The sequence below is a fragment of the Dermochelys coriacea genome, chromosome 26, assembly GCF_009764565.3.
Source record: "Dermochelys coriacea isolate rDerCor1 chromosome 26, rDerCor1.pri.v4, whole genome shotgun sequence".
In the NCBI taxonomy this organism is placed as follows: domain Eukaryota; kingdom Metazoa; phylum Chordata; order Testudines; family Dermochelyidae; genus Dermochelys; species Dermochelys coriacea.
The window spans coordinates 10,804,873-10,825,733 of NC_050093.1; the positions used below are offsets into that span (position 1 = coordinate 10,804,873).

The 20,861-nt window shown below is 38.8% G+C and overlaps 2 protein-coding genes across 2 annotated transcripts; both read left to right on the forward strand.

Moving 5' to 3' along the window:
- The first annotated feature begins 84 nt into the window (after nucleotides 1-84).
- Nucleotides 85-8,906, forward strand: LOC119848622 (gastrokine-1). The gene is made up of 6 exons (XM_043502914.1): nucleotides 85-162; nucleotides 1,561-1,614; nucleotides 4,268-4,405; nucleotides 4,648-4,758; nucleotides 7,360-7,501; nucleotides 8,670-8,906. The coding sequence occupies exons 1-6, from the start codon at nucleotides 85-87 to the stop codon at nucleotides 8,768-8,770; spliced, it is 624 nt and encodes a 207-aa protein (XP_043358849.1). The 3' UTR covers nucleotides 8,771-8,906.
- Nucleotides 8,907-9,048: 142 nt separating this feature from the next.
- Nucleotides 9,049-19,840, forward strand: LOC122457519 (gastrokine-2-like). Its single transcript, XM_043502915.1, is given in 7 exon segments — nucleotides 9,049-9,110; nucleotides 13,690-13,708; nucleotides 14,830-14,983; nucleotides 17,215-17,291; nucleotides 18,114-18,165; nucleotides 18,168-18,236; nucleotides 19,749-19,840. Coding segments are annotated over 7 exon segments (525 nt in total).
- The last annotated feature ends 1,021 nt before the right edge of the window (nucleotides 19,841-20,861 follow it).

Consider the following 20,861-nt stretch of genomic DNA (forward strand, 5'->3'; position numbering starts at 1 on the left):
CCCTTTCCCCATGATGGACCACAGGCAAGTAGGAATAGAGAGGTTATGTATTACTTCTGTATTTGGCAGAGTTATCCCTAGGGTATGGCAAATCAGGGTGACCGCTCCGGGCCCTGCGCTTTGGAGGGCCGTCGTGATTGGCCGTCGCAGTTGGTCCTGGAAGTGACGGGTCGGTCCTGGAAATGACAAACTCTGACCCTTGGTGGGACTGCCAGTTCCTGGGCAGTAGTAACTGGGGATACTCCTGGGCCACATTTCACCCCAGGATCCTGGCCTTGGGGACTAAGGAAAAGATAACATGGTCTTAGGACATATTACTTTTTCTGCATTGTCCCTGTTCCACCTATTCCTGCACTCAGCATGCCTTGGACCTGCCATTTCCCTCAGTGCAGACTCCGAACACATGGAGATCTCCCTTCACAGTGCCAGAGGAGCCGACACATAGCCATAAAAGCAGCTAACTCTCCCTTTTCATGTGGAGTGGGCTAGGCCCATAGGGGTCCCTGGCACAAAGAGATGACATCATATTTTATCAATACTATGAGTTATAGAGAGAAAAATGTTTGCTGGGCTGAGGCATTTGGCATGCACGCACTATTTTGCCCCAGGAATCTTGTTTGACTTTAGGGATTGAAAGTCTGATTTTGATTAAGTATAATTGACCCTTATCTGCTGCAGGTGACTGACTCTATTAGGCCAGTTTCAAATCCCTTTGCTTGCATAATAATTGCACCAGGAGATAATGCTCCATGTCACATATCAATGGCTATATTCTAGTATGATACATTTACTTTCCCCACCTAATTTTGGGAACCCCCAGTGTATATAAAGTGGAAGGATTTGTATCACTTCCTCAAGCAGATCTTTCACCTCCTCTGCTGTAAAAATGAAGCTCTCTGTGAGTATATTTACCATTTGCTTCCTACAAAATAATATAGCATTAACACTCTAGTTAGTCCAAAAAGGGTAGTCTTTACATATGCAGAAATACCAGACATTTCAATGGGAGCTGCATTGGTGCAAGGTCTGTGGGGTCACTAGTGATTTCAACAGGAAATGCAACAGGAAATGCAACTTATCAGACCACATTAAGCTGAATACGATTTAGATGCAAATTGTATTGTATGCAGAGGGCATGGGGCATGGTCCAGTGTTGATTGATGTCAATGGAGTTATACCAGCAGAAAACTGGTGTAACACAGCGATGGATCAAGCCCACTTTCTGTAACTTTTAAATAGTATAAGCATAATCCTGCTCTCCTTACTCAAGCAAAAAAGTCTTTCCAAAGCAAATATGATAAGTGAGGTCTGAAGAATCTGGCCCTTTAAATAATTTAAATATCTGATATATAAAAAATTAAAGCAATGGAGCTGAATCTGATCTCACACTAGTGTCAACAAAGGCATAAATCCCCTTAAGTAATATGCATCCAGTGTGAAAGCAAAATCAGTTCAGATACTTTACATCAATTTGGAGGAAAGGTGTGTGTGAAGGTTCTTTTTACTATATTTTTAGCCATATCAGCCTTTATACTGATATGCTTTCAATGTTTATTTCAGATTGTGATTGCCAGTCTTCTTGGAGTCTTCCTAACTCCGTCTCTTGCTACTGATGTAAGTATAATGATCAAATACGGTACATAATACTCCTCCTATCAATTTGTTTAATTTATGCTTTATGAATTTTCACATTACTGAAAGATGTTTCTGAAGAAAAATCTAAAATGTCCTTTAGCACATAAAACTGCAATATCACAAGACTGGGTTTGTGCTCTAAAGAAAATAATTATTCAGCTAACCTACTCAGAGAATGATTTTGCTATTAACTTTACTACATTTCAGACCAAACATGAAAGGAAAAATTGTATAATATCTATTGCAATGCATCAATATTGTTCTGCCATTGTCAAAATGTTGTGATTATTGATGGAGTTCCTCGTGGGAAAATGAATATTTGTTCTATCAGTGAATAAAATTCCATTGAGATACCATTGTATATATTATGAGCTGGATTCTCATTTATATTTACTCCTCGTTATGCTGCTGTGGTAGTGTAAATAGTGGTTGCAAAGGGCATATATGTAATTTACACCCAAATTAAGGTCCTTTCATACTGCCAGACTGGTGTAAAAAGGCCTTAGCGTAAATGAGAATCAGACCTTAGGAAACTACTGTATATACTAAGAACGCTGGAAATTTGATCACAAAGATACGTCAATATTTAGGAATGGTTCTGACTGCCCCATAACAATAGGTTAGAACAATGGCAAATGTATGTAACCCAATGGTAACCTCACAAGAGTTTTTTGTCCATTGCAGAAACTTAATTCATTATGCTATTGTCATAAATATAAAGGGAAGGGTAAACACCTTTAAAATTCCTCCTGGACAGAGGAAAAACCCTTTCACCTGTAAAGGGTTAGAAAGGTAGGATAACCTCACTGGCACCTGACCACAGTGACCAATGAGGAGACAAGATACTTTCAAAGCTGAGGGTGGGGGAGAAACAAAGGGTCTGGGTCTGTCTGGGTGATGCTTTTGCCGGGAACAGAACAGGAATGGAGTCTTAGAATTTAGTAAGTAATCTAGCTAGAGATGCATTAGATTATGATTTCTTTAAATGGCTGAGAAAATAAGCTGTGTTGAATGGAATGGATATTCCTGTTTTTGTGTCTTTTTGTAACTTAAGGTTTTGCCTAGAGGGATTCTCTATGTTTTGAATCTAATTACCCTGTAAGGTATTTACCATCCTGATTTTATAGAGGTGATTCTTTTTACTTTTTCTTCTATTAAAATCCTTCTTTTAAGAAACTGAATGCTTTTTCATTGTTCTTAAGATCCAATGGTTTGGGTCTGTGGTCACCTATGCAAATTGGTGAGGTTTTTTACCAAACCTTCCCCAGGAAGGGGGGTGCAAGGTTTTGGTGAGGATTTTGGGGGGAAAGACGTTTCCAAACAGCTCTTTCCTAATAAAAAACCTGGTTAGATATTTGGTGGTGGCAGTGAAAGTTCAAGGGCAAAAGGTAAAATAGTTTGTACCTAGGGGAAGTTTTAACGTAAGCTGGTAAAAGTAAGCTTAGGAGGTTTTCATGCAGGTCCCCACAGCTGTACCCTAGAGTTCAGAGTGGGGAAGGAACCTTGACAGCTATAAATGTGATTGAAAACAACAAACCCACCTCCAAACAAGCTTTTAAGCATGATTGTCCTGATTCATGACTGGGGCTTATAGATGCTACAATAATTCAAAGAAACAGATCATTTTTATTACTGGACAGTCCCTACATAAAAGGATAAATGGACACAAATCAGATATTAGGAATGGTAATATACAAAAACCTGTAGGGGAACACTTCAATCTCCCTGACACACATTAGCAGATTTAAAGGTTGCCATTCAAGAGCAAAAAAAGTCAGGACCAGACTTCAAAGAGAAACTGCTGAGCTTCAGTTCATTTGCAAATTTGACACCATCAGCTCAGGATTAAACACAGACTGTGAATGGCTCGCCAACTACAAAAGCAGTTTCTCCTCCCTTGGTGTTCACACTTCAACTGCTAGAAGAGGGCCTCATCCTCCCTGATTGAACTAACCTCATTATCCCTAGCTTGATTCTTGCTTGCATATTTATACTTGCCTCTGGAAATTTCCACTACATGCATCTGAAGAAGTGGGTATTCACCCAGGAAAGCTTATACTCCAATACGTCTGTTAGTCTATAAAGTGCCACAGGACTCTTTGCCACTTTTACAGATCCAAACTAACATGGCTACCACTCTGATACATTTTTATTATTATTATTATTTATTATTACTATTGGTGATGATGATGATTGAGTTCTCTCCTTGTTGAGCACCGTCAGTAGGATCTGGAAAAGTGCAGGTCTGTCCTGCATAGACAGATGACCCCTTACTTCCATGCAGGAAGGGAAAATCTGTTAGGGATGATCTGTGATTGAATGATCTGGCTATCTTTTAACTAGAGCCAATTGGACAAGTTCTGATTGAGTTCTCACTCAGGCAAAACTCCACCTCTAGATTTGTATCAATAGCATTTTGCTGAAGAAGGGCTGCATAAATTAGAATAAGAGATTTCAGGGTTTGGCATGAAAGCTTAAGTAGCCTCCGTGGGGTGGGCGGCTCATTCCATTACATCACTATAACATAATTTTAAGAGCAATGATTTTCCAAAGCACTTGTGATTATGAGAGAGTTGATGGAGAAAAACCCGAAAAACCGAAATATTTGTCACCTTTTGTTTTTAAATCCAAGAATGTGAATGAAAACAACCAGGGAAATAATGGTGGAAATTCACAGCAGACTGTGAGCATCAACAAGGATAAGCATGTGGCCATCACTGACACAAACAATGGCTGGAACTCATGGAACTCCATCTGGGATGACAGCAATGTAAGTGGCAAACATGCATTTTTGGGAAACCTATGGAGTCACTGATTGGAGTAGTGCCTACATGATTAGTCATAATGCATGCAAATTACTAATAATTTATCAAAATTAGTCTAAATGTTGGGGAGGGGAAATCTGTATTAAATGTTATTTAGCTTCAAAAATTAAACAAACCTGATTTGCGTCTCATTTACTGGGGAGCTGCTCAAACAAAACGTCTAGCTCTTTGTAGTTTTATTTTACAGGGTTTCATGGCAACCAGGGTATTTTCCAAGAAATCTTGTATCATTGCTAAAATGAACAAAGATGTCATGCCTGATATTGCAGTCATTCCCAGGCTGATTAGCGAAAGGAAGGTAAGATGGAAGGGCATGCTGGAATTGATGGGGGGAAGTGAGGTTGCCTTTTTCTAAGGGCTTGTCTACACCCCCACGCATGCTCTCATTCACAGTTAAAGTGGCTTTAGTTCACTGTAGTTTAATCCTCCGCAAACTTGGGCCACTTTCTGAGACTGTCCACACTGGGCGGGGGGGGGGGGGGTGTTAACACACTTTAATTTATGCACATTAACTTCACGCCTTTCATGAATTCATCTTAACTTTCCTGAGTGTCCCCAGGTAAACAAGCCGTAGTAGTATAAAGCTAATTGTGGAAATGAATCATCTTAAGATGCTGGAGGTAGAGCTGTTGTAGGTAGGAAAATGTTCATCAGAGTAGTTTTCTGTCAGATACTCCGGTTTAGATGAAACTGAAAATTTTTGCAATATCATATTGATTTTGACAAAATTTTATTCAGAAAAAATATGAAAAAACTTTAGAAGAGTCCTGTTTTGGCATTTTTGGAACAAATTTTTTTGCAGCTTTATATGTGTGTGTGTATATATATGTATATACACACACACACACATACATATATATAATATATGTATATAATATTTTCATTTTGATCCTGCTGATTTTATATATAAAATCTGGCAGTCCACCTTTATGAATGGGCAGGAAGCCATCCTAACAGATGTGCATGAGTGTATACATGCTAGGAAACCAGTACCTATGCAGCAACAGTCTGTGCCGTGTTATATATATATATATAAATATATATAAATATATATATTTATATAGATATAGATATAGATATATAAAACCAGCAGGATCAGAATGAAAATGAAACATTTTGAATGTATTGAAATGAAACAATACAATTGAAACAATATTTTTTCAGAATTTTATTTAATGAAAAAATTCAAAATTTTGGCTTTTCCTCCCAATTACGATGAACAAAAAATAAAAATTGCAAAATTTTTCACATCAGATAAAATCCATGTTCTGACCAGCTGAAATTGGAGGGGATCCAGCTCTGGAAGAAAAGTCTCTGGCCAAACGAGTGGGCCAGTTTTTCAAAGGAACTCAAGGACATATATTCAGTAGCTCAGAACACACAATTGAGGCTAGATCTTCAAAAGAGCTCTTGTTACAATTCCTCCATAAAACTAGAGGGCTATTTCTCAGTCCTCCCTGCTAAATATGACATAACTTGGGGGCTCATCAAAATATTCCTGAAGAACATACTTTCTCACTCTGGAGAAGACCAGATTGCACCGAGTTAGGGACAGATTTGAAGTGTTTTAAAAATTCCTTATTCCGAGATACCCCATTATAGTCCATCACAGCCTTTAGCATTGCTTCAAATAACTCAAGTTGAAAAATAGAGCTGGCTGGGAATTTTTCAACAGAATGATTTTCTGATGGAAAATGCAGTTGCTGAAAAATTGAAACTTTCTATGGGAAATTTAGTTTTTTATTAATTTATTTTTTATTGGGAAAATATAAACTAAATATTTTGTTTTGGATTAGTTTAACCCAAAATGTTTCATTTTGAGTAAGTTCAATTTTAAACCTCATTTCCTATTGTGGCACAATGCTTCATGGGAGTTGTACTTTCGGCCTCCAGTCTCTTCCATGGGCTTGGCTCCCTGGCTGGACTACATCTCCCATGATGCAACAGAGTTTTTCTTCTGGCTGAGTGCCATTACATGTTATGGGAGTCACATCATTGCAGGTGCATCATGGGATATGTACTCAAGTCAGGGAGCCTGCCCACAGAGGAGAATAGGGACATCAGGCAACCTGATCTACAGTTCCCATGAGGCAATGAGCCAGTACAGTTTAATGCTGAACTGGCACAAAAAGACAGCAGTTTGGGTCAGTTCAACAAACTGAAGCAAAACAATTTGATTCAAAAATATCAAAATGTTCCTTTTTGATCAAAAATGCAAAATGAAATTTTACACTTCAAAATAAAAAATTTTCTGGAATTTTATATTCCTTGAATAACTTCAGTTTTTCAACCTTTTATTCTAATTCATGATGAAAACAAATGTTGAAACATCAAACTTTCTTGAGGGATGGAAATTCCAACTTTCACTTACTTCTACCAAACAATGTGCCGTACTATCAATATATTCATTAGAGTTCTCAAGAACAGGTTGTAAACATTTCCAGCAAATGTGTTTAATATACATGTTCCTGCCTTCTCATTGGTTATGGGAAAATAAATTAATAAATTCCCAGCCCCTCACTTCTCCTATCTACAAACCCATGTATATCTGGGGTATAGGATTGAGCATAGGATTAAGGGAATATTTTAGAGAGAGGGCCCAGGTAAATTATAGACAACCTTTCTCTTTTCCCCAGTCAACTTTATGGAGTTTCCAATGCTCTTCTCTTAATGCATGGTTGCGTCTTCAGTCCTCACCTCCACCTTGTGCCCTGGTGTGAGATCTGAACTGAGGAGCTCATTCCCTGCTTGCTTCTGGTCTGTAGGGCCCTATTCAGCCTGGCACACCCTGTGCACTGTGTCAGAAATGTCAGCTACAGGAACACAAACTGTCATAAATGATTCTAGTCATCAGTTTTATTGAATGACAGTGTTCTGAGTTTGCTTTCTGAATGTTTAGAAGGCTGGAGCTCAAGGGCCTCGTCCGAAGGAACTGAGATTTGTTGTCTCAAAGACCAGAGTCCCTGATCTGACCCCTTATGGAAAGAACATTGAAGCTATGTGCAGAGGACTTCCTACCTATGTGGCTCATGAGGCTGAGAGTGAGTGCAAGTTAAAGTAACTATTCATATAGCGAACTGAGTTGTATTTTCTGCATGGAATGAATGTTACTGTCCTACATAGAGATGGACCGGAACCAAGAACTTGATGTGCTTTAGAAGGGTATTAGACTGGATCTGAATTTTTTTGCCGTCAGTCTATACTCTATAATTGTAAAAGCTCGGATTCCAACACTCCCAAACGTCGCGTTGTTCAAAGTCTGGTGCAGAATTTTGTACCTTGGATCTATCGCTAAGATACGGAAGAGAGACAGTGTGGTTTAGTGGAATAACCTTGGTGCTGGGATTCAGGAACTACTAGCTTCTAAGCCATTAACTGCTGCTGACTTGCTGTGTGGTCATGGAAGAACTGCTGAGGGCTCAAACCTACAGCGAGACTACTCATGTGCCTAAAATTAAACATTTGCTTAAGCACTTTGCTGGATCAGGCCACAGTTCTGAACACCTTGCAGGTTCTTGATGGGAATAACAGCTAGTATTTAGCTACCACATATGATTGTTGAGAGGGTTAATTAGCTAGCATTCACTGAAGAATACTAATTAGCTCAAATTTCTGGTCAGTCATTTTCGAGGCAAAAATGCAATTGGCTTTGTTGATTGTATTTTTATACTTTTATTTATATTTTGTATATTATTTATTTCAAAAACTTTTATATTAAAAAGATTCCTTGACCAGAGTAATAGAAGTATATACTTGTATAACAAATGTTGTTGAACTGTTACCAAAAATAGTAGAGGTTACAAACCATGCAGAGATAAATCATCTACTGTCTGATGTGGATGCTATGTCTTGTCCTACTTGATCGCATTAAAATGTTCTTTGTTCTGCAGGAAAGGAATATTTTCTTTGTTACAGGAACTCGGTGTTATTCAAGGAATTAATCCTGTAGAACAGTGAGAATTTTCTGGGTCTGACTCTCCATTGTCTTGCACTTTGGGCAGTTACTGATGTTTGTGTAACGTGGGCATAACATGTTCCCACTCTGATTGGGTAGCATTGTACACCTACTTTGTGATCACTTTGTGCAGGTGTTAGTGGCTATACGAGGTGCAGGGTTCTGTGTGTCTTGAACTGTAGTGAATGTACAGATCTCCTAACATCCACATCAGGCATCACCTGACAATACTTTTTCTTTTTCTTTTCATTAAGGAGTGAAAGGAGCAAACTTCTTCTACTCAGGAAGCTGTTTTCAGGCTAGCATCCTGTGGATTATTAATATTGCCTTCTGTGGTGAAGTATCATTCAAGTAGTAAAATCTTCACTGCTTGGAACTGGTCTGACAAGGTGCCCACTGATTAGATAAAACCAGTTTTGTCGTTATTCTTCCTGTAACACGCCATTTTCTAGCTTTTTGTCTTTGTCTTCCCTTTATGCTTCATGTGTAGAAAATCCTAGGCTGTTACAATGTGTGTCAATTAAATACATTTAGCACTGGAATCAGCTGTGCCTTGTTTCTCATCTTTTATATCCTTAATCATATAAGTCAGGATGTGATGTCACAAGTAAGGAAAGGCTGGACCAGGTCAACATGTGCGTGCGAGATATTCAAAGAAAACCCAACAAGCTGCAGGAAATGAGGTTACTGATGCAGTAGGTGATGCACATCTTTGGGTCAGGACTGAACTAAATCTCAAGCATGGCATAAGGGAACGCTCTCTCCTTCTCCCTAGGGGTACAACCGTATCCCCGTGCAAGAGTACAGACATGGGATCTCACTCCTCCTTTCTCCCCTGCATGGACATCCAAGGCTGCACTACAAACTGTCTCTAGAGAGGCTTTGATGAACTAGATGAATTAGAAAATTTGGAGGAAGTTGGGGTTTTTTAGGCTTCTCAAGTTAAAGGGCTGTTGTGGACAATTAAACTCTTGAGCAGTGGAATTATTTTTAGTTGAAGCACATCATTTATCTTGCCCAAGCTTTAAAAATGTATCTGAAATATTAAGGAACTTCATTTCTTGCCCAGGATTAGAATATCATTATTTTGTATGATGAATATGATATTGCTTATTCAGCCTAATGTAGCGCGTTGTACCTGAGACAGAGAAGAACTGTGGACAGCCAGTTTAAAGCTGACAGAGAAGAGAATAATTTCCACTGAAAACTGAAAGAGGGGAAGCCAAGCCAGAGACATTGAAATAACTGGTTTAGTGGCCCAGCAAATAGATCAGTAGTTGTCAAGATAGTCACTCAAATGGCTATGTGTACCCAACCTTTTATTTTCAGAAAATAACCCTGATATTGAATAAACCATGTTCTTGATATAGGCTTATTTCTTATTTAGCTTATTTTTTCTGTTTAATTTGGCATCACAAAGTGTAGATGTGATGTGACAAATTTTAAAAAATCAGGCCATGCAAGGAATGGTTGCACTTTGCTGCTTGTAAAAGCCTTGATAAATACATGAGAGACAAGGTGGGTGGGATAATGACTATTATTGAACCAATTTCTGCTGGTGAAAGAGACAAGCTTTCTCTTAAATACAGACACACCCCATCGACATCCATAGTTCTCGAGACAAGCTTTATACAATGATTCATACAGTACATATATGTAAAGGGCATGTATGTGGAAGGAGGTTAGGGTACATGGAAGAATGGCTCTTTGATTCCGATAAGGAGAGTGGATGTCCTGAGGGCAGAATTAAGGTGTACAGAAAGCAAAGCTAAGATTGGTATGGAGGTCGTAAATGAAAAATTCCTGATTTGGGGCTTGAGGGGGTTTTTGGGGGAAGGGGCTTATAATTACATTTTTCATATAAATTTAAAGTCCATGAAAGGGTCCAGATTGACAGTCCAAAAGAGTGAACTCTTCTATCCACATGATACAGCACAGATTCCTAGCACATAGTTGTAGTGTATGATTCATAGATCATAAAGCTTGCCTTATGAACTCATGAACTTTATAATCTATGAAGCAATGAATTCCAGGAGAAAATAGCCGGCCACAGACAATTCCTCCATTCCCAGCACATTTTAAGATTTTTTCTAATCCCTTTGGGTTTTTTTCTTCCACCAGTTTGAAAGCAGACTGAGTTTGCTTGGTTATACCAGCCTGCATTTCAAGAAAAGTGTCTAAATGACCACAAATTAACTCTAGTGCGAGATGGACTTTTCGTTTTTTCTTTTTTACTGTTTGAGCTGCTGTTAGCTCTTTTCTTGTGGCTATTTCACTAGCCTTTCATGTTTAATCCCCATACACAACCCCAATTCTCTTCTTACACAGGATGCTGTGATGCAAAAACTGACAGAAAGAGGCAAGAATCAAAGTTCAGCAGGAGTTTTTCATTTATTTTTAGAGGAATTATGCAGCACCTTCAGGAATCTTCAAACTTGTGCCATGACCTGCTTTGCTCTCTTACTGGTATTTCTCTGCATAACTTCCCCCTCTAGCAGGAACTAGAACAAAGATTTTTAGAAGTATTTATTTTTAAAGCCAAAGTTTGCACAAGCTGAAGAATGGGAGGTTTCAGTCACTTATTAAACCCCAGCTCCAGAGAAATGCTGCTCAGCAACAACAAAACAAAACAAAAAAACCCATTGTCCATCCGTCATCTATTACCCTGAGAATGAGGGCCCAAGTCCCCTAAGTATCTCAAGAAACCCCATCCAAAAGAGGATTTAAAGAAATGTAATCCATCCATAGGCCCTTTATTCCATTTTCTGTCCATGGTTGAAACAAAGATCTCCTGTCACTTTGCCCCTTCCCAAAGTTTGTGTACCTTAATGCACACATACCCGTAGCATATATGCAAATGTGCTTCTTGCCATTTCCAGCACTGGTCTGAAGATGATCATTCTAGAGAGGAGCTGACAATTCTGACACAGTGCACAGTAGGTGCCAGGCTGAATAGGTACCTCCAGATCAGGAGCAAGCAGAGAATGAGCTCCTCAGCTCAGATCTCACACTGAATGCTCTGAAAATTTGTATCATCAAATGACTTAGATAACATTTAGTCGAAAGGGTTTTGAAAATAAGACTATGATGAAAACAGACTGAGAAAAGGGGGAAATTCTCCTTTGGTTGCATTGAACCAAACTCTGTGGTCTATTTAATGCTCATGTTTGTGTCATTAATCCTCTCCAACAGAAGGCTTTGATGAAGACTGTTGACAGGGAATATGTGTTACCCAGCCTCATAGATAAATATATAACGCACAAAATATTTAGTTTGCTCCAGTGTTTCACTTCTGTTCGTAGTGAGAAAAATAAATATTTTATCTGGGGGCTTTTGTTCAAATCCAACCTTGATAAAATATATAAGGTCAGTAACAGACAAACAAATTCATTTTCTTCAGCGTTTTGTGTCAAATCAGCATCAAATCCAGGTTGGCTTCAAAATGAAGACACTTGTAAGTAGTTTTGACAACCTACATTTTCTGTTAAATGGTTTGTATTTTTGTACATTTAGGGCCCAACTCTGGGATGTTCTGAGAGTCCATGGTTCCTATTGAAGTCAGTGGGATAGATAAGATAAGATATAAGAAGATGGAAGGTGGGAATGGGAAGGGACTTAGCACCTGACAAGACTGTGCCCTTAGGCCTAATTTTTCACTATTAGTTGCCACTATTTGGGGTGCCCAAATTTTTTGGAGTCCAACTTGAGACCCCGAGGACCTAATTTTGAGACGTGCCAAGCACCCGCACTCAAAGTTAGTCAACTGGACCGAGATTTACAAAGGTATTTCAGGACCTAAAGATGAAGATAGGCATCTAATGGATGTTACAAAAGCTCCTAAGCAAGAGAGGTGTCTAACTTCTATTGAAAGTCCATGGGAGTTAGGTGCCTATCTCAGGCCTTTTTGGAAGGACCCCAATCCTGCCATAATGAATTAAGGTATAATCCTGGTCTTGTTGAAGTCATTGGCAAAACTCCCATTGACTTCGATGGGGCCAGAATTTCATGCCATACTGTAAAAAGAAAAGGAGTACTTGTGGCACCTTAGAGACTAACAAATTTATTAGAGCATAAGCTTTCGTGAGCTACAGCTCACTTCATCCTGTGAAGCCCTTACTCAGTTTTAACTCTTTCCTTGCTGAGTGATAACTGATGCCCTGATCCTGAGAACCAATGAGACTAGGCACATGAATAAACTTAAGCACATGCATAAAGTGTGGGCAGAAACATGACCTGAGTGAGGACTGCAGGATTTGACTCCAGGTTTTTAAAAAAATGCTCTCTAAATAATCAAGAAAGCTGCATGGATAATACTAGCATGTCAAGCAATTAAATCATACTTTAAATATTTTGGGGGACAGAACATGAGACTTAATTGAGGAAGAAATCCCATAGTTCTGTATGTAGGAAAATAGCTATTCAGTTAAGTTAGAAGCATCCCGTTCTACTTAATGGACCAAATCCCAGTCTCAATTACACTAGTATAAAACTGGACTAACAATAGAATCACTCTGGTGACTGAGATCAGAATCTAGCCTAACAGGTGTTACATTATTAATTAGAATGATCCACCTAAGCACAGTTGTAATATGTAGTCCTTGTGAATAGAAAAGATAAAATAAATGAATGATAAAATCCCACTCAATAATTTACGTGAGTTTGTGGAAAATCAGAAAGACTGGGGAGCTGCTTACTACCATGTGATTTTAGTTACATTTGGCAACTAAAAAGGACCTGCAGAGTGTATAGAAATCTCCCTTAATGTTTTCCATGCTGTATTACTGATTCTGCTTCTTGTCTTTCTGGGTATCTTTATGAATCCAGTCTTTGCAAGTAATGTAAGTAGAGGGCAAGTTTTATTTTTCTTCTTTCATGAATCTGCTTTGCCATATTGTTTATGAGATTACCATCCTTATTAAATCAAAACATGGATCTTTCTTTAAGAGTCATTCTCTGCTAATATGTGAATCAATAACACATTTATGACAATGTTTCCATTAAATTTTCCACACTTCTGCTATTGCTTAGCATGTAAAAATCAGTCTCCAAAAGCAAAAAAATTTGCTCATGTTTTATTTGAAAAACATAGCACTGCCAAGTTATATACAAATAAACTTAAGTTGAACTCTCCCAGTATCTTTCTTCATTATAACTTGGCTCATTAGCGACAATAGTAGGCAATGAGCTTGCTTGCTTTAAAGTACTTATCTATGGTTCTTCTAGCTATTGTGTTAATTAATAAATATGACACTATAACACTGAAATCTCATGCAGGTGGCTGAACACCTTCTATGTGGGTAGGGAGAGACAAGCAGGGGGGTATCCTCTATAAGCTATCTGCAATGAACAGCTTCCTTTATAACGATCCTCAAAGTTTCATGCATTTTATTTCTGCAATGGCCTGAGATGATCTTGAATGGGAAATCTAAGGCACCATTCCTTAGAACCTAGTGGAAAAGATAGTAATAGTAACAAATAGGCTAGACTTCCTACATTTTCACAACCAATTGATCCTTTGGTAGTAGGAGTTAGAGCAGAGATTCACCAACTTTTTCATAACATTGGTCACATCTTGATGGAGGGATTTGTCTTGTGGAAGCCTGCTTCCTTTCGTCATTACACAAACCACCACCCATCCCTGGGGCAACTGCAACATTTGCTTACATGAAAAATTTTAATTACATTTAATTATTTTTACTTTCATTTATGTGGAAATAAGGAAAAGGAGTGAGCATCATATGATCAATGAAGCCTTTGGGTACCAGCAGATACTCAGTAGACCACAGTTTGGGAACAGCTGGGTTAAACCTAACCCTATCCCTAAACCAAGCAGTAATCCTAATCCTAGTTTTAGCCTTCAATCAAGGAATAATCCTAACCTAATCCTAATCCTGGGACAAACGGTAAATATAAACCTAACTATAATCATAACCCTAGACTGAATTGTAACCATAACCATAGGGTGAATAGTGGAAGTTGTTTAGAAGTGGACGTAAATCTGAATCGGACCTTTCCCACTACTGGGTAATCGAAGGGTATGTCTAAACTACACGCCAGATCGGCGGGCAGCGACTGATCCAGCGGGGGTTGATTTATCGCGTCTAGTCTACTCCACCACCGCGAGAGGCACAGGCAGAGTTGACAGGGGAGCGGCAGCAGTTGACTCACCGTGGTGAAGACACACGGTTAGTCGATCTAAGTACATCAACTTCAGCTACGTTATTCATGTAGCTGAAGTTGCGTAACTTAGATCGATCCTCCCCCAGTGTAGACCAGGGCTAACTGAGTTGGACTTTTATGTATCAGCTTCCCTGCTATTCTGATGTTACCATTTTTCTCTGTTAGATGCAATTGTCTGAGAGACATTTTTAGGTTGAAATACAATCTTATCTGACAATAAATCTTTGATTTTAGAATATCCAGCTCATAAATCAGGGAAATGATGGGGGAACTGTCTACCAGACAGTGAACATCAATCATGATGTGACTGTTGCTATATTCAACATTTATTCCGGAGCACCCTCCTCTAATACAATCTTCGACTACAACCATATAAATGTCAAAAGAGGTGATCTGGTTGCTTTGTTCAGCTTACATACTGTTCATTGCAAATAGAATAAAAATATGTACTTTCAGCAGCTTGAAAGATGTGCTTTATTACTCTGACAGCTCTCACTGGAAAGGAATGACATTAGACTTGAAAACGAATGGATAATCCATCCACTATTAAAAGATGAAGCAATTTAGCATTTTTTTAAAATCATATGGAAAGAAGCTAGCTCACTGGTTAAATTCTTAAGATCATTTTTGTCTTCCCCAACAGTGGATATTATTTCTTAATAAATGAACAGATAGGCATGGAAGCTGTGTGTGTTAAAAAATACAAAATTCCATTATGAATAGAGCAAAAGACAAACTACCATTTTACACATGTAAATGGTAACACTTATATCAATGTTCCATTTAGAAATAGTTTATTAAGGGTTAATAAATTATTAGTTTAAGTTTTAGTAAATGGTTAATAAATTGTTATAGATTGTTATAGAGTCCAACAGGTCAATAGGCTGCTTATAATAATCTATAGCACCGTCTAATGATGTGCTTACAACCTTCTATAACACATACTACTCAAGTCTGTAACATGCTTATAACACTATTAATCATTTGTTAACCCTTTATCAATATTTTTTAACTGGAACCTTAACATGCAGTGTGACCATGCTAACTGTAATGCTGGATTTTGCTTGACCTCTATATCAGGGCATAAGGTGGGTGTTAGGAGCTTTCTGTTCTGATGTCCTTCATGTTAAGGACTGTTCTGATCTCCGTGAAAGGACTGCAGAAAAGGACCTAGGGGTTATAGTGGACGAGAAGCTGGATATGAGTCAACAGTGTGCCCTTGTTGCCAAGAAGGCTAACGGCATTTTGGGCTGTATAAGTAGGAGCATTGCCAACAGATTGAGGGACGTGATCATTCCCCTCTATTCGGCATTGGTGAGGCCTCATCTGGAGTACTGTGTCCAGTTTTGGGCCCCACACTACAAGAAGGATGTAGAAAAATTGGAAAGAATCCAGCGGAGGGCAACAAAAATGATTAGGGGACTGGAGCACATGGCTTATGAGGAGAGGCTGAGGGAACTGGGACTATTTAGTCTGCAGAAGAGAAGAATGAGGGGGGCTTTGATAGCTGCTTTCAACTACCTGAAAGGGGGTTCCAAAAAGGATGGATCTAGACTGTGATCAGTGGTACCAGATGATAGAACAAGGAGCAATGGTCTCAAGTTGCAGTGGGGGCGGTTTAGGTTGGATATTAGGAAAAACTTTTTCACTAAGAGGGTGGTGAAGTACTGGAATGGGTTACTTAGGGAGGTGGTGGAATCTCCTTCCTTACAGGTTTTTAAGGTCAGGCTTGACAAAGCCTTGGCTGGGATGATTTAGTTGGTGTTGGTCCTGCTTTGAGCAAAGAGTTGAACTAGATGACCTCTTGAGGTCTCTTCCAACCCTGATATTCTATGAACCACCCCAAAGGGGACATGGAAGAGGCAGTGTGGTCCCTGGTGGCCAACAGAGCTGGCAGACATTTGAGTCAAGTGCATATTTCAGTCTCCTAGAGACCTGTGCAATAGATCTGCAAGCTCCTGAAACATTAAGTAAATAAATGCCCTTCTCTTAGAGATATTTACATTTTCCAAGCAGATTTCTGAGCACTTAGTTCTTTATATTAACTTCCAAGAAGTGAAAGCCAAAATATCTCTAATTTAACTGATATTCCCTACCACCACTGCTTTGGAATTCATCTATTTGATATATGTTCAAAATTAATTCATAGTAAAGACACTGGCTTGTAAAATCATACAAAGACCAGCTGGAATCACATTCTGACATTATTCCAGATTTTCATCAGTGTAAATGTAAGTAGATTTTAGCCCAGGTGTCTTGTATCTCTTGCTGGACCTACCATCTGAACTGGGCAGACTGTCATTTGCTACATAATCCTTAAGGCTGTTTGGAGGTTGCATGAATGTATTTTTAGAAGCAAAACACATTGCACAAATGTCTCTGTGGTGTAGCTGCATTGAAATCCATAGAGTTACACAAGAGAAGAATTTTATCCTGTGCATTGAGCTCTGATTCTTGTCAAACTAGAAGCAAAGTGCAAGTGTGATGCAGCTTGTAAATATCTCAAGTACCCTGATTTGCAAGAGTCTTTAAAATAGGATAAATTAATTGGAAATGATAGAAAAGAAGATTTGCTGAAACTTGTGGTTGTGCTTGACAGGGTATTATTGCTTATCACAGTATGTGTTGTTTCCAGGATGAACAGGGCAACCTTTCCAACATTAAACCAACTTGAGGACATTGTCAATAATCAAAGGGTAATTAAGACAAATAATAGTTATATGTTGTATATGCTTTTACACCTCTTTAGGCTAAATCCCGGATTCACTGATGTCAATGGCAAAATTACCAATGAGCTCAATAGGAACAGAATTTGGCCCTAAGGCATTGTTTCCTTACATATTAATCTCACTTAAAGTGTGTATATTATATTTACACACACACACGGGTTGGCAGCCACTGGATCAATATAATACTGTCTTTCAAATGAGTTGTAAAACTGAGCTCCTACTCACCGGTGGTTTTTAAAGTTCCTTTGGAACTTTTTGTAGAAGTATTAATCCTAGTGCCCTAACCAAATTTCAACTTGTCTAAATTCTCCCCGGCATTTTCAATCAGATGTGATTCTTCACTTCCTGTTCTAAACTATTGCACCATGAGGCCAAAGAGACGCCACATTCCAAGACATAGGTGGCTACATTTTAGAAACAGGTGAAACAGGTGAAAGGATCCTTCTGTACATATAGTTTAGGGTCTGGTTTTCCTCTCAGTTCTCCTGGTTTTATAGTGTAATTCGACTGACCTCAAGGGATTTCTGTTGATTTCCACTGGTGTAAGTGAGAGGAGAATCAGGCCTATAGGTTCCCATCATGCTCAGAAGTTTATCTGCAGAGATAAATTGGCCTGTAGTCTGTGGAGTGGTTTAGGGAATCCATCAAGATATTAGAAGCTATATAAATGCATTATCACCATCATAAGTATTATTAACAATACAAAAGAAGCTGGGAAGCCAGCTAGTTGTAAGGGCTGATTCATGCTTTTGGCCAAAGCAAGTGGTTAATCTTCCATAATTTTTTCAGGACCTGAATTCCCTCTACAGAAGCTATGGGATATCCTGCAACTATGTCACAAATGGACATTTGGGACAGCCATCCAGGCAGCATGCGGAGGACTTTCCACCTACTGGGCTACTGAGTATGACAGTGAGTTCAGCCTCAGTTTAAAAGAAATGTATTTATTAATTATTATGATGATTATTGTGGTAGTGCCTAGGAGCCCACTGTGCCAAGTACTGTAGAACCACAGAACAAAAAGACAGTCCCCCCCCAAAGAGCTTGCAATCTAAATAGATTTACTGAAGGCAGCCTTGAAAAGTGTATGTAATGATTTTCTATGTTTTAAGTTGGTCGGAAGAGTACATTCAGAATCTGAAACAATCTTCACTGATTACATTCAAATGACTAGTGGTCAAAACTTTCTAGGCCGGATTCACCAGTGGCGTTATATGTACATCAGGTTGAAATTTTTCCAACCGAATATTTTTTTCATTGAAAAACTGTCTCACCCCCCCCCAACCCCCAAACAAATAGGTTTGAAAAAACCTTTGGCTTGAAAAATGTTTCGTTCTTTGCAAATTTTTATCATGAGATTGTTATCAAAAACATTATGAAAACCATTAGAGAAACTTCTTGGAAACTTTTTTCACAGTAGCAGCCGTGTTAGGCTGTATTCGCAAAAAGAAAAGAGAGGACTTGTGGCACCTTAGAGACTAACACATTTATTTGAGCATAAGCTTTCGTGAGCTATAGCTCACTTCATCGGATGCATCGGATGCATTCGGTGGAAAATTGTTGGAAACTGTGGCACATAATAATTTGGTCTCCTGTGGGCTGTAATTCTTTGGTCTAACTTCAGTTGTTGAGTCGTGTGCAGGTGCTGTTTGGTGGCCTGTGATACACAGGAGGTCAGATTAGATGTTCTGACGGTCCCTTCTGGACTTCAACTCTGTGACTCTGATTATTTGCAATCAATTTTTTTTTAACCAGCTCTAGTTACGCCAGTATAAAACTGGGCTTAATGGTGCTTGATCAGACCCCATGCTTCAATTAAAGAGGGGTACAGTAGCCGAGTATTTAATAAATACTTATATGTACACAGAAGGCCTGATTCTCCTCTCATGTAGATGGATATAAATCAGGAATCTCTCCAGTGACATCACATTGCAATGTAAAAGAGGCAGAAGTGAAACTTTTCAACATACAGCCTTTCCAGTATTCAAGGGACCACCTGAGAAGAAATGTAACTAGTATACATGGGAATATTTTGAGGTGGTCTTTTAAAGACAGGAAGCCATGTAAGGAAAGTGGCTGCTCATACAAGATTCGCTATATATCCTGGAGTCCATATGCAATGGAAATTGACTGACTTCATGATCCAAAAATTAACTTTGTGCCTGGAGTCTCGATTTCATACAGCCTCAGCAGAGACCTTGAAGGACACCTGTTTTTGCTGGTTGCACAACCATTTATTCCACGAGATCAGGAATGAAGGTGGTTGGCATTTTAGGAGATTAATTTTTAAAAGGTGGTTCATGGTTTCTACTAGAATTGCATTTATTTGAAAAATGCATTTCAGACATTTTTATGAGTGCAAAGATTTTTGAGGATTTTGTAGTTCTTGTTGCTGGGATGACTTATCCTGTCTTTATTTTTTAGGAGCACAAAATGTACTTAGTGGTACTGGCTGCATGGGTGTTAAACTCCTCATTCTGGATGTGAACCTGTGTGGCAGCCTTAAGCTCTTCTAACCAAGAGACATAGCAGAAGCTTATAATATTTCAGCCTCATGACTCACAACTATTTTACTCAGTCTCATTCCAGCGAATGGCTGATCTCTGGCTCTTCTTTGTAAAGCCTATGCTAACATGCAGCCACAGCAAACACTCCAAATGGGAATGGGAATAAAAATAAAATGATGACTGGAAAAACATACGGACCATGGCCAATACATTTCTGACAGCATCAATATTTGGAACAGAGAGTGGAATCCACAGCTTTACTTGTGAACGCTCACAGGTAACAAAGGACCCACACCAGATATCACATTTCACACCTGTTCCCTTCTCCGTAAGGAGCTGAACCAACCAACACCCTTGAACTGCCTCCCACTTCCCCTAATCTGAATACAACAGGCTGTTGGAGAGTTTGAAATCTGAATCTGAATTTTGTGGCTGGGGCCTGTCTCTAGCTGAAATGACATGTGTGTTTATATGTGTCAGAAAGGAAGGAAGAAAAATCTGATAACTCTGCTGTTAGTTTCTACAAATGCTTTGCAATAAAGATTACTTTGGCTGATCTTTCAATCAATCAGTCAGCCAGCCAGTATATCTATATCTATCCATCCAGGTACTTATAACAGCATTCAGTAGCATAGTATCTGAGCTCTTTACTCAGTCCTTATCTGCCTAAATTCTTTTGTAGTCTGACTGCCATTGAACTGAAATCAATAGGAATTTTGCCTGAGCAAAGATTGCAGTATACCTTGCAGTATACCTTGTATTATTAAAATAAATAATTTTTTTTCCTTTCCTTGCCCAGTGCTGTCATTTTGTGTCATCAAGCCTTTTACTATGGAAACATAGTTACAGGGAAATTGCTCCAAAATGACACATTTCCACATCAGTAATCAAAGATTTCATCAAGATAAATGCTATTATTTGAAAACCGTAAGAACAAATGATGATTGCACTTTACAAAACCAAACCAAAACTCAGCAATGCTTAGGATCGAGGGCTCATTTTATCTCAATCATCCAACTTCTGGAGTGGG